Source organism: Salmo trutta, chromosome 3 (genome assembly GCF_901001165.1).
Source record: "Salmo trutta chromosome 3, fSalTru1.1, whole genome shotgun sequence".
In the NCBI taxonomy this organism is placed as follows: domain Eukaryota; kingdom Metazoa; phylum Chordata; class Actinopteri; order Salmoniformes; family Salmonidae; genus Salmo; species Salmo trutta.
Genome location: NC_042959.1, coordinates 57,736,850 through 57,750,406, shown reverse-complemented (window position 1 = coordinate 57,750,406; position 13,557 = coordinate 57,736,850). Strand labels below are relative to the sequence as shown.

At 45.5% G+C, this 13,557-nt stretch overlaps 1 protein-coding gene across 6 annotated transcripts in view; it reads left to right on the top strand.

Moving 5' to 3' along the window:
• Positions 1-13,557, top strand: part of LOC115180595 (triple functional domain protein) — a 133,346-nt gene that overhangs the window by 47,909 nt on the left and 71,880 nt on the right. For 5 of the 6 annotated variants that reach the window (XM_029742818.1, XM_029742798.1, XM_029742809.1 and 2 more), the window contains 4 exons: positions 8,207-8,281; positions 8,938-9,052; positions 10,697-10,889; positions 12,163-12,711. In XM_029742818.1, the coding sequence (XP_029598678.1) occupies positions 8,207-8,281; positions 8,938-9,052; positions 10,697-10,889; positions 12,163-12,711 (932 nt within the window). Of the gene's footprint in view, positions 1-8,206; positions 8,282-8,937; positions 9,053-10,135; positions 10,507-10,696; positions 10,890-12,162; positions 12,712-13,557 lie in introns of those variants that run through there. The other variant, XM_029742828.1, reaches the window with a different exon arrangement.

Here is a 13,557-nt window from a genome sequence, read left to right as displayed (position 1 = left end):
GGAGAGTGAGGACTTGTGTACTATCACACTGGTGTGGAAGTCAGTCCTCTGAGAGGCTAAAAGTCTCCGGCCCAAATGGCACCCTATTCCCTATATAATGCACTGCATGAGCCCTGGTCAAAAGTAGTGCACTATAAAGGAGATAGGGTGCCATTTGGGGACAGACCATGTGAAGCAGCTGGTCTTGCTGTCTGTCTGTGGTCCTTGTAAGTAAAGTGCTGTTAAACTGACTGAAGAGGGGATTGACATACTTTCCTTACACCATGCCTGGTGCCTGGTGAGAGAGAGAGGTTACTGTGAGGCTACAGGCTTTAGACTAGAGAGAGCTGCTGGCCTAGCTCTATGTTTGTTACACCATGCCTGGTGCCTGGTGAGAGAGAGAGGTTACTGTGAGGCTACAGGCTTTAGACTAGAGAGAGCTGCTGGCCTGGCTCTATGTTTGTTACACCATGCCTGGTGCTGGTGAAAGAGAGGTTACTGTGAGGCTACAGGCTTTAGACTAGAGAGAGCTGCTGGCCTGGCTCTATGTTTGTTACACCATGCCTGGTGCCTGGTGAGAGAGAGAGGTTACTATGAGGCTACAGGCTTTAGACTAGAGAGAGCTGCTGGCCTAGCTCTATGTTTGTTACACCATGCCTGGTGCCTGGTGAGAGAGAGAGGTTACTGTGAGGCTACAGGCTTTAGACTAGAGAGAGCTGCTGGCCTAGCTCTATGTTTGTTACACCATGCCTGGTGCCTGGTGAGAGAGAGAGGTTACTGTGAGGCTACAGGCTTTAGACTAGAGAGAGCTGCTGGCCTGGCTCTATGTTTGTTACACCATGCCTGGTGCCTGGTGAGAGAGAGAGGTTACTGTGAGGCTACAGGCTTTAGACTAGAGAGAGCTGCTGGCCTAGCTCTATGTTTGCTTCAGTAGATCAGACCAGGCACAGCACAGGGCAACTTCCCATTCTGAGGGTCAAAGGTAGTGCATTATGAAGGGAATGAGGTGCCATTTGGGAGGCAGACATGGACAACTTAGTGTAGTAGTATACGCAGTGTTGTGGGTCCAAAACCTCTCTAAATTCATATTTTATTTATGCATGTCTTCTCAAAGAGCTGGAGCTGGTGGACTTTATTTCCTGTTCAAGCTACTGTTGTTCCATTTGTCCATACACCCGGTCATACTGTTGTTCCATTTGTCCATACACCCGGTCATACTGTTGTTCCATTTGTCCATACACCCGGTCATACTGTTGGTGTGACAGTTCTACATTTTCAATTTCTCCAGGAGCTCCCGAAGTGATATATATCCACATAATAAAACAGATATAGAGGAACTTGTGTACAGGATGCCGAGGTATTGGTGGAGTGTGTCTGTATTCTGCACAGTGCTGCTTTCATCAGACTGTGTGGCTATAAGGATTTTAGTTTTATTCATTCAGTAAATCTGTCGGCAGTGGCACTCCTTCTGCTCCCTCATAATTTACATTGTAATTCCATCTACGGGAGGGAGCACTATTTTTTTACATGATAATGTACCCAGAATCCGGTAGCATATTTTTCAGCTTGTGCAATACCTCCACTGCTGCGATGTGGGGGTGGGGGGAATGCACCCTAGTTGTGACAAAGGAAGGAATGTATATCCTTCAAACCATGACTCAAGTCACGATTTACCTGCCTCACATGACGTTTAGTGACTTGAGGACAACACTGTTGTTAGCTACATCAGCCAACACCACACCATAGCTCAAGTGAACATTGTGTGTGCATTGTGAGGCATCACATCGACAGCTTCAAATGCTGCACCGCCTTCCTATCATCACCATCATGGTTCTGTTGAGCCGTTCATTTCCTGCCAATGAATGGTTGATGTCAATATGATGCAGCAACTGTCATCTCCTGAAGTAGATCAGACTCCATGAATAAGTCATATGATTAAGTTGTTCGTGCCATTGTTTGAACAGAATATTTCTGATCTGATTGCATCACCGCCTGGTATGGCAACTGCTCGGCATCTGACCGTAAGGCGCGACAGAGGGTAGTGCGTACGGTCCAGTACATCACTGGGGCCAAGCTTCCTGCCATCCAGGACCTACAGTGGTAAGAAAAAGTATGTGAACCCTTTGGAATTACCTGTATTTCGGCATCAATTGGTCATACAATTTGATCTGATCTTCATCTAAGTCACAACAATAGACATACACAGTGTGCTTAAACTAATAACACACAAATTATTGTATTTTTCTTGTCTATATTGAATACATAATTTAAACATTCGCAGTGTTGGCTGGAAAAATTATGTGAACCCCGAGGCTAATGGCTTCTCCAAAACTAATTAGTCAGGAGTCAGCGAACCTGGAGTCCAATCAATGAAACAAGATTGGAGATGTTTGTTAGAGCTGGCCTGCCCCATAAAAAACACTCACAAAATTTGAGTTTGCTATTCACAAGAAGCATTGCCTGATGTGAACCATGCCTCGAACAAAAGATATCTCAGAAGACCTAATATTAAGAATTGTTTACTTGCATAAACCTGGAAAGGGTTACAAAAGTATCTCTAAAAGCCTTGATGTCCATCAGTCCACGGTAAAACAAATTGTCTATAAATGGAGAAAGTTCAGAACTGTTGCTACTCTCCCTAGGATTGGCCGTCCTGCAAAGATGACTGCAAGAGCACAGCACAGAATGCTCAATGAGGTTAAGAAGAATCCTAGAGTGTCAGCTAAAGACTTACAGAAAACTCTGCAACATGCTAACATCTTTGTTGATGAGTCTACGATAGGTAAAACACTAAATAAGAATAGTGTTCATGTGAGGACACCACGGAAGAAGCCACTGCTGTCCAAAAAAAACCTTGCTGCATGTTTTAAGTTTGCAATAGAGCACCTTGATGTTCCACAGCGCTACTGGCAAAATATTCTGTGGACAGATTAAAAGGCACAGCACACCAACATCAAAACTTCATCCCAACTGTAAAGTATGGTGGAGGGAGCATCACGGTTTGGGGCTGCTTTGCTGCTTTGCTGCCTCAGTGCCTGGACAGCTTGCCATCATCGACGGAAAAATGAATTCCCAAGTTCATCAAGACATTTTGCAGGAGAATGTTAGGCTATCTGTCCGCCAATTGAAGCTCAACAGAAGTTGGGTGATGCAAAAGGACAACGACCCAAAACACAGAAGTAAATCAACAACAGAATGGCTTCAACAGAAGAAAATACACCTTCTGGAGTGGCCCAGTCAGAGTCCTGACCTCAACCTGATTTAAAATGCTGTGGCATGACCTCAAGAGAGCAGTTCACACCAGACATGCCAAGAATATTGCTCAACTAAAACAGTTTTGTAAAGGTGAATGGTCCAAAATTCCTCCTGGCCGTTGTGCAGGTCTGATCCTCAACTACAGAAAACATTTGGTTGAGGTTATTGCTGCCAAAGGAGGGTCAACCAGTTATTAAATCAAAGGGTTCTCATACTTTTTCCACCCTGCACTGTGAATGTTTACACGGTGTGATCAATAAAGACATGAACAATTATAATTGTTTGTGTGTTATTAGTTTAAGCAGACTGTGTTTGTCTATTGTTGTGACTTAGATAAAGATCAGATCAAATTTTATGACCAATTTATGCAGAAATCCAGGTAATGCCAAAGGGTTCACATACTTTTTCTTGCCACTGTATATACTAGGCGGTGTCAGAGGAAAGCCCAAAAAATGGTCAGAGACTCCAGTCACTCAAGTCATAGACTGTTTTCTCTGCTACCGCAGGGCAAGCGGTAGCGGAGCGCCAAGTCTGGGACCAAAAGGCTCCTTAACAGCTTCTACCCCCAAGCCATAAGACTGCTGAACAATGAATCAAATGGCCACTATTTACATTAAACCCCCCCCCCCCATTTGTTTTATACACTGCTGCTATTCGCTGTTTATCATCTATGCATAGTCACTTCACCCCTACTGTACAAATGACCTCTAACCTGTACCCCGCACACTGACTCGGTACCCCCTGTATGTAGCCTCGTTATTGTTATTTTATTGTTACTTTTTATTATTTTTTACTTTAGTTTATTTGGTAAATATTTTCTTAACTCTTTCTTGAACTGCACTGTTGGTTAAGGGCTTGAAAGTAAACATTTCACGGTAAAGTCTACACTTGTTGTATTCGGCGCACGTGACAAATAAAGCTTGATTTGATAGCACAAGTAGTTTCCTTCTCTTCTCTCCGAGGCACTACAGTAGTAGGACTATATTGTAGAAAGCCGTTTCTATGCCATTTGTTTTCAAAGGGCACACGACAGCACACTGAGTGAGTAGAATGGATTACCCTCATTATTAATGCATTATCAAGGATGAGTGATTGACAACCTTCATTTCATGCTTGGCAGACTTGTAAATGAAGGCTGCGTGGTTCTGCCTGGGTTATAAGGATTGTTCACCAATTACTGAATGGAGGGATATTGCAGTGAAGGTGCTGGGATATTGGTGTTTGTACTCATGTAAAACAGGCTGAACATGTAGGCCTAGCAGGGAAAATCCTATATAAGCTCATATGCTTCAATTGCTTGGGCTAATTTGATGATTCTACATGTTCTGGTTCAGAAGTGACTTATTGCACCACACTGCGTGCAGATCACTGTGTGAGGTGTGTGTGTGTGTACCTGGGGATGCTAGTGAGGTAGGCTATGCTTCTGCGGAGGGCATCTGTTCATATTCACGATTACTTCTGGCCACCTGGATAACACAGGAACCAGCATGAGAAACACACAACAACCACTAAACAAGGTGTGTCTGGCCTGTCTTCTAGGCGGAGCATTGTCTGAGACAAACATAGTGGAATTCTGCCTCTCCCTGCTGACCCTGATCTGTACTTCTAGCAGTATGTGTGTGTGTGTGTGTGTGTGTGTCTGTGTGTGTGTGTGTGTGTGTGTGTGTGTGTGTGTGTGTGTGTGTGTGTGTGTGTGTGTGTGTGTGTGTGTCTGTCTGTGTGTGTGTGTGTGTGTGTGTGTGTGTGTGTGTGTGTGTGTGTGTGTGTGTGTGTGTGTGTGTGTGTGTGTGTGTGTGTGTGTGTGTGTGTGTGGAGTTGACCCTTCTCGGTGCCTCTAGCAGTGCAGTGGAGATCAGTGTTGGATGTGGGCCATTATCAGGCTGTTACATAAAAACACCAGAGAGAGAGAGAGAGAGACGGGGAGAGAGCGAGAGAGAGAAAGAGGGGGGGAGGAAACAGAGGAGTTGTGTTTCCAGTGGGGCCCATGCCCTGTGTTACTGTACCCCACACACACACAGGTCTACACTCACATGCTGCTGCAGGAATGTTTAGACTGGGCTGACATGTGTGTGTCAGATCATGAAAGGGAGTTGGACGATAAGGAGGGGGGAGGGAGGGAGACAGCTTTAACAGCTCTGGTGGTATTGTTGTTATGCTCACACCTCTCCGCCTTAGTTTGATCAGAGCAATACGCTGCTCATATTCTGAACTTGACTGGAATTAGACATGGGGGTGAGTACACACATGCACACAGATACACACAGACATGCAGGCATGCATGCAGGCATTCATGTACACACACACACACACACACACACACACACTCACAGACACACACACACACACAGCCCTGAGGTTCACCCACCTATGGTGTCTGCTCTTTGGATGAGGGTACACACAGACACACTAATACAATACAACGATTATAGAAGCATTTTACCTCCCCTGTCCCTCTCGAATGGTCTCTGTCCCAGCTGGTTGCCTGAAGCAATAGATGTTTGACAGTTACAACAGTTACAACAGTCAGTAGATCAGGTGTAATTGGTTGTATACTCTTAAAAAATAGGTTTACAAAAGGGTTCTTCATAGCCCTTTTTGGTTCTGGATAGCACCTTTTTTTTCTAAGATTGTAGCCTAAGCCTAGAGTGGAGGTGACAGAGAGGACTGGATCCAGTGTTATATTGACAAAATATACAACAGACAGATGAGGAAAATGCTAACACTGGTTAGGGGAAAATACATAACTTCATTAAAACACAACGAATTTGGCCAATAGCAATAGATTAAATCGACTCACTAGCCCACAAAGGCAAACACGCCTCAAACACAGGGCAAAACGCCCAGAAACGAACGCATCTGAGTATAAACTGCAGTACTCTGTACTACATGTTACCTCAAGAACAGATCTTACAGAATGATGAGAGCGGCATCCTAAAAGGACCTTCCCTTGGCCTCACCTGGCATTATCCATTCCCGTTTAAACAGGTTTTCTCTCCATCGAGGCACAGTAGTAGGCCAGAATTGTACAAAGCCGTTTCTATGCAGTTGTTTTCAAAGGGTACATGACAGCACACTGAGTGATTATTCATGCATTATCAAGACAGAGTGATTATTCATGCATTATCAAGACAGAGTGATTATTCATGCATTATCAAGACAGAGTGATTATTCATGCATTATCAAGACAGAGTGATTATTCATGCATTATCAAGACAGAGTGATTATTCATGCATTATCAAGACAGAGTGATTATTCATGCATTATCAAGACAGAGTGATTGACAACCGTTATTTCATACTATTTTCTGTCCGTATCTGGCAACTGTTTTAACCTCATCTCAGAATGAACTAGTACTTTTAATCGGCATTCACACTCATTGACTCGGCCATCTTTTTTTGAAAGGATGCTATTAATCATATCATGCAATGCCTTGTGAAAGTCGGATTTTATGTTACAGTAAAATGAATGATCAATTTTGGATAATTGCAACAACAACAAATCCATTGAGCTGTGCCAAAGTGGGTTGGGGACAGGGGACTGCAGTTTGAGACTACGAGGAGTGGTTTCATATGGTAATATGACCATGAATGCATCCAAAATGGCACCCTATCCCCTATTTATTGCAGTACTTTTGACCAGACCCCATGTAGAATAGGGTGCCATTTGGGACACAAACCATCTCTCCCCATGGGGTGGAACAGTGAGTGGGAAATACAGTATATTACGTTGCAGCTTTGCAGGAGATAAAACCTAGCTACTGCCTATTAGCATGTCCATAAAATATTCAGAGTAAGAGCATAGGCCTCGGAGCTTCCTTTCCCTGCACTATACACACACACACACACACACACACACACACACACACACACACACACACACACACACACACACACACACACACACAGCATTAACTCTGAAAGTTGGATAATGAAAACCAGCTTGTTGACTCACCTCCGTATCACATTCTATTGGAGTCCAGCGTGAACGAGGCAACCCTCCCCAGACTACCACCTGTGTATCGCTGTGTGTTTTCAAATTCAACTCCTCCCCAACCGCGATTTCCCTCTCTGCTTTATTTGAAATAGACCTCTCTCTCGCTCCCTACCTCTCTCTCTCTCATTTTCCCTCTCCTCTCGCTCGCTCTCTCTCTCCCCCACTACTACTACACTGAATGACTACAGGATTTACTCTGTCTTATTTGGGGCGGTAGGTAGCCTAGTGGTTAGAGAGTTGGGCCAGTAACCGAAAGGTTGCTAGATTGAATCCCCGAGCTGACAAAGTAAAAAAATCTGTCGTTCTGCCCATGAACAAGGCAGTTAACCCACTGTTCCCTAGGCTGTCATTGTAAATAAGAATTTGTTCTTAACTGACTAACGGTTAAATAAAAAATAAAAAATGCACAGGCTGTGCTATGATGCTATGACACAATGTAACGGTGTGTGTGTGTGGTTGTACGTACACGTGTGGGTTGCTCTCTATATTGAGTGTAAGCCATCTGGTGAGTAGGTGAGTATATGAGTTAAGACCAGAGCTATAGCTATGATGCTATCTATCTAGTCACTGCTTTGACTGCTTGGTTGTACATTAAGGATTTAACCACTCTGTTCATGATAATGCTCATAACTTCTATGGTCTATTTTTGTTGTTATTAGTGGTTGTCACCATCCTGAATTCATATTAGGCCTTCTCAAGACCTGTCATAGGGTTGTAATGACAAAGAGATGGCGGGTTTCATCTCATGTCAGGGTTCTGCTGCTGGAACTGGGTCAACTTCAGAGACTGATTTTTAACAGACTGGTACTCTGTGGCTCTGAACTTTTTCAGTCCTAACCCAAAGCAGGTTGTGTATTAGTAGTGATGAGAACATGACTGATTGACTGACATCATGTTATCAAGTCAACTTCAATCCAAAACTAAACCTTGATGGTCTGATTTACTGTTCTGACTGACTGCATTTCCCTGTTTATTTCAGGGTTTCATCGAAATGAGGAGATGAAGGCCATAGACGTTCTGCCCATCCTTAAAGAAAAGGTTGCCTTCATATCAGGTGAGAAACACAATGTCTCTGATCCATGGTGTTTACCATTCTAAATGGTCTGTAGAATGTCATGGGAATACACACACACACAGACACACAGACACACAGACACACACACACACACACACACACACACACACACACACACACACACACACACACACACACACACACACACACACACACACACACACACACACACACAAACATTTACAGCAGAGCACTGGGAATAGGCAGCACATTATGGTGGGAACAACAGCCTACAACACAACACAGGGAAACATCAGGCAGGCAAGGCTTCCTCTACAGGGAGATGTAGCTTCAGCTAAGCTGTGAGTGGAGCTGTCTGTGTGAACCGTGCCATGACCCTGACCTGCTGTGACTTACTGCTGACATGAGTTAGTCATGTCAAGACTCATGACTTAGTCTTGCCTCTAACTAAAAGCTATAAAGTATGCTGTTAACAGCTATAAATATGATGAGGGATTTTACCTCAAAGTACTCCTATTATTGTAAAATAGTAATGCATTCTTCAATTGCCGGTATTACGATAATAGTCCATTATACTGTAAAAGGTGAGGACAACTAGCAGGATTTGTAAATCCCTGTTTAGTGGTTGTCCGTTGTTGTGTGTTTCTCATGGTCCTGGTTCATGTGTTCCCCAGGTGGCCGAGATAGACGTGGGGGTCCCGTCCTTACCTTCCCAGCCAGGAGTAACCATGACAGAATACGAACAGAGGACCTCCGCAGACTCATAGCCTACCTCGCTGGTATCCCCAGGTACTGTTTCTTATACATAAATGGTAACTGAACACACTGTTGAACCCAGCCCGGCCTCCTTTCCCTGCACTACACACACACACACACGCACCCACACACACACACACACACACACACGCACGCGCACGCGCACGCGCACGCACGCACCCACCCACCCACACACACCCACCCACACACACACACACACACACACACACACACACACACACAAACACACACACACACACACAGCCACATACACACACATACACACACACACACACACACACACACAGCCACATACACACACACACACACACACACACACACACACACACACACACACACACACACACACACACACACACACACACACACACACACACACACAGTATTAACTCTGAAAGTTGGATAATGAAAACCAGCTTGTTGACTCTCCTCCGTGTCACATTCTATTGGAGTCCAGCGTGAACGAGGCAACCCTCCCCAGACTACCACCTGTGTATCGCTGTGTGTTTTCAAATTCAACTCCTCCCCAACCGTGATTTCCCTCTCTGCTTTATTTGAAATAGACTCTTCCTTTTAAGCAGCCACCTCCCTGTGCAGCGTTAGAGAGAATATTATACTCCAACCCTCAGCCTGGTGCAGTACCGTTACCACTGACTGTTGACATAGTTTACTCAGTATACAGTGTGTGTGTGTCTGTGTGTGTCTGTATGCATTTGCGTGTCTGTCTGTATGCGTGTGTGTGTGCGCATGTGCATGTTTATAGTGTAGTGCAGTGCAGTCCAGGGCTGTATGTAGGTTAGACTCCCCCTGGGCCTCTCTCTGTAGGGGCTGATGACGCCAGGCAGGCAGGCAGGCAGAGTAGAGCAGAGCAGAGTGGGTCACTTACTAATAACTAACTGCAGATAGATATTCTCAGGCCAGATCTCCTTTTCGCTCTCTCTCTCTGTGCTGTTTAGCTGCAGGCAAGCTTCTCCTCTTCTCTGTCTGTTTTCAGTGTTATTGGATACTAGCCTAGAGGCTGACTAGTGGTTAGGAAAACAGTGTAGGGGATCTGGTGCGGGTGGCATCCGGAGGGAAGGGGCGTCGGTCTGGACTAGGACGTGGGTGGCGTGGGCGGTTGGCTAGCGGAGTTGCTCGTGGAACGTTACCTCGGCGAGACTGTCTGTGCTGTCCACTCAGCGGGAGGGCAGTTTTACACTCTCTCTTTTATACACACAAACAAACTCTCGCTCTCACTTTATCTCTCTCTCACTTTGTATTTGGCTCTCTCTCCGGTTCACTCGTTCTCTCCCACTGTTTTCTTATTGTTTCTCTCGGGGAGACGGCTGGGCTGGTCTTTTCCGAGAGTGAAGTCATAGTGATTTAGTTCAGAGCACAGGGCCTCCTTCTGCGCCGTGAGACACTCACGTTAAGCCTTAAACACTGGGGATATCCTTTTATGGTACTTTTGCAACGGGACACTTTTGGTAAGCGGAGTCATTGAGCATCTCAACGTTTCCTTTCTTCTGAGGCACCTGGTGAAAGAGATTTTCACCACCCATTTCATTTTCATTTGAATATTAACAATAGTTTTTTGTCATGGAAGTAAACAAAATATTTGAGTGGTGATTTGTGAATTTCATGGCTGCTTGTGGTTGTTGTCTTGGTTTGTCTCAGTGAGGAGGTGAGCAGACATGGCTTCACGGTCATCGTTGACATGCGAGGCTCTAAGTGGGACAGCATCAAGCCTCTGCTGAAGATCCTGCAGGAGTCCTTCCCTTCCTGCATCCACGTCGCCCTCATCATCAAACCAGACAACTTCTGGCAGAAACAGAGGACCAATTTCGGGAGCTCCAAGTTTGAATTTGAGGTAGGTCCACCCTGGATTGTCTCTTGTGATGACATTCATACAGAATCATTTGAGCGAGCGAGCGAGCGAGCTACCTAGCGCGAGGTTGCCTTATGGGTTCTGAGAATGCTACTATAGTATTATGACTCAATCGCTTTGAATCGATTCTCAGATGTGGATCTTTTCCCAAAAGTGACTGAGGAGATCTGATATCTTAATCATCTTTAGGCTATACTGAGAATATGTTTGTAGTCTCTGGAGTTGTAATGCATGAGGAAATTAGTTTGCAATGTGAATGTTTTTATTTGTTTTTCTTCAAATGAATTGTTTGCCTTCAAATTGAATTTAAAGTTGTGTATAAGTGTTCCAGGATGTCGTTATGAGCCCTAGGAAGTGGTTTGTGGAATTGGAAAGTGATATTAAAGCTGTGACAGAGAGATTCCCGTGTGGGTAGGAAGCTGGTGCTGTTAAATTTAGTTCTGACCTATTTAGAGTGGAACAAGGATATTTGGGCCTCAGAGAGAGCAGAGTCTCAGTAAAGAGGGCAGTCTGATTAGGGACATCCAGATTGGTGTTAGTCAGAGCCCACTGCTAAAGAATACACAACATACACATGAATGGGCTTTAAAGAGCTGTGGATACTGCATGTGTTGATGTTATCTCATAGGGATTTTATGTGTTATGGCTGCAGCTAAAATTCCTGGAAAGGTTTTGCCCACCTTTTCAAGTGAACATTGGACGTAATAGATCTGTTGTTGACCACTCCTCATAATCCATGTTTAATTATGTTGGTTATAGAATTTTGATAACAGAATCTATTCAACTGGTTTAGTAACATGATAGTCATTAATAATGATATCTGCATCTCGGGCAACTCATGCATCAGGGTGTAATTTCATTGGGCCTCTAACATAGAATAAGAATGTCGTCTATGTGTCTTAGGATGACATTCTACTTCTTGGATCTCCTTCCATACCTTCCTCACAGACTGCTGTTTATATTAGTGTCTGAACCCTCCCTCTTCCTCACAGACTGCTGTTTATATTAGTGTCTGAACCCTCCCTCTTCCTCACAGACTGCTGTTTATATTAGTGTCTGAACCCTCCCTCTTCCTCACAGACTGCTGTTTATATTAGTGTCTGAACCCTCCCTCTTCCTCACAGACTGCTGTTTATATTAGTGTCTGAACCCTCCCTCTTCCTCACAGACTGCTGTTTATATTAGTGTCTGAACCCTCCCTCTTCCTCACAGACTGCTGTTTATATTAGTGTCTGAACCCTCCCTCTTCCTCCAGACGGTCATGGTGTCTCTCGAGGGCCTGACCAAGGTGGTGGACCCCTCCCAGCTGACGTCAGACTTCGAGGGCAGCCTGGAGTACGACCACGACGAGTGGATCGAGGTGCGTGTGGCCTTCGAGGACTTCGCCGGCGATGCCGCCCGGGCTTTGGCGAGGCAGGAGGAGCTGCAGGAGACCCTGGCGCAGCGTGACCTTCCTCGCGACCTGGAGGGTGCACGGCGCCTCATGGAGGAACACGCCTCGCTCAAGAAGAGGGCCACCAAGGCCTCGGTGGAGGAGTTGGACACACAGGGACGCAGGCTGCTCCAGAGGCTTCAGCAGGGCAGTGTCACCCCTGGAGGCTACACTAACCACGGCGGCGGGGGAACGGATGCTAACGATGGGCTCACAGGCCACCCAGATGCCCACAACCTGGTGCCAAAAGTGAGTGCCCTGCTGGACAAGCTGCATGGCACACGCCAACACCTGCAGCAGCTGTGGCACATGCGCAAGCTGAAACTGGACCAGTGCTTCCAGCTGCGGCTGTTTGAACAGGATGCAGAGAAGGTATGTTATGAACTAACTACACACTACTTTCACTTTTGTGTTAATAGAACAAGGCTTGTTTCTATTCAAAGGATTCACATTTTGGTCCATATCTCTCATCCTAGCATAACTAGAAAGAAAGCATCCCAAGCTCACCAGTGAAGTCTGGATTTACACTGAGAATATTACTTCATAGCAAACAGAATGGGATAAGTAGCTGCAGGAGTAATGGTGCTTGTTGCAGTATACTGTAATGGCCCATAGCCTGTCAGTGTGCATAGACCCAGCTACAGTTATATGGATGTCATGCAGCTATCAGCCAGATGGTGCTGTGATGCCTCCCTGCTGTGGAAACAAACATGTTTGTCAGTTAGTCAGAGCAAAGCTTTAATTACATCTCCCCACCACCACCTCCTCTTCCTCCTCCTCTTCCTACACCACCACCTCATCCTCTTCCTCTTCCTCCCCAGGCATGTTATTATTGTCCCCGGTTATTAAAGCATGTCTCAGAGGTCAAGTTGAAATGGTTGCTGTCACGCTGAGGTTTCTTGTCATGCTAGCTAGAGGTCAGTCCAGGATGATACGAACCTCGACCAGCTGTCTGGCGTTCCCAGTGGCGACATCACGAGTCTAGGCAGTATGACAACATGACACTAGGGTCAGGCTGACACACAGTTCAATACAGTGGAGTGGAGTCATTCCATCTGCCTTCCTGAGTGTCCAAACATCCATGTCCTCAGCCTTTAGCCCAGCCCCACCCCCCCCCCCCTCTCTCTCTCTCTCTCTATGTCTCTCTCTCTCTCTCTCTATGTCTCTCTCTCTTTCTTTCTTTCTCTCTCTCTCTCTCTCTCTCTCTCTCTCTCTCTC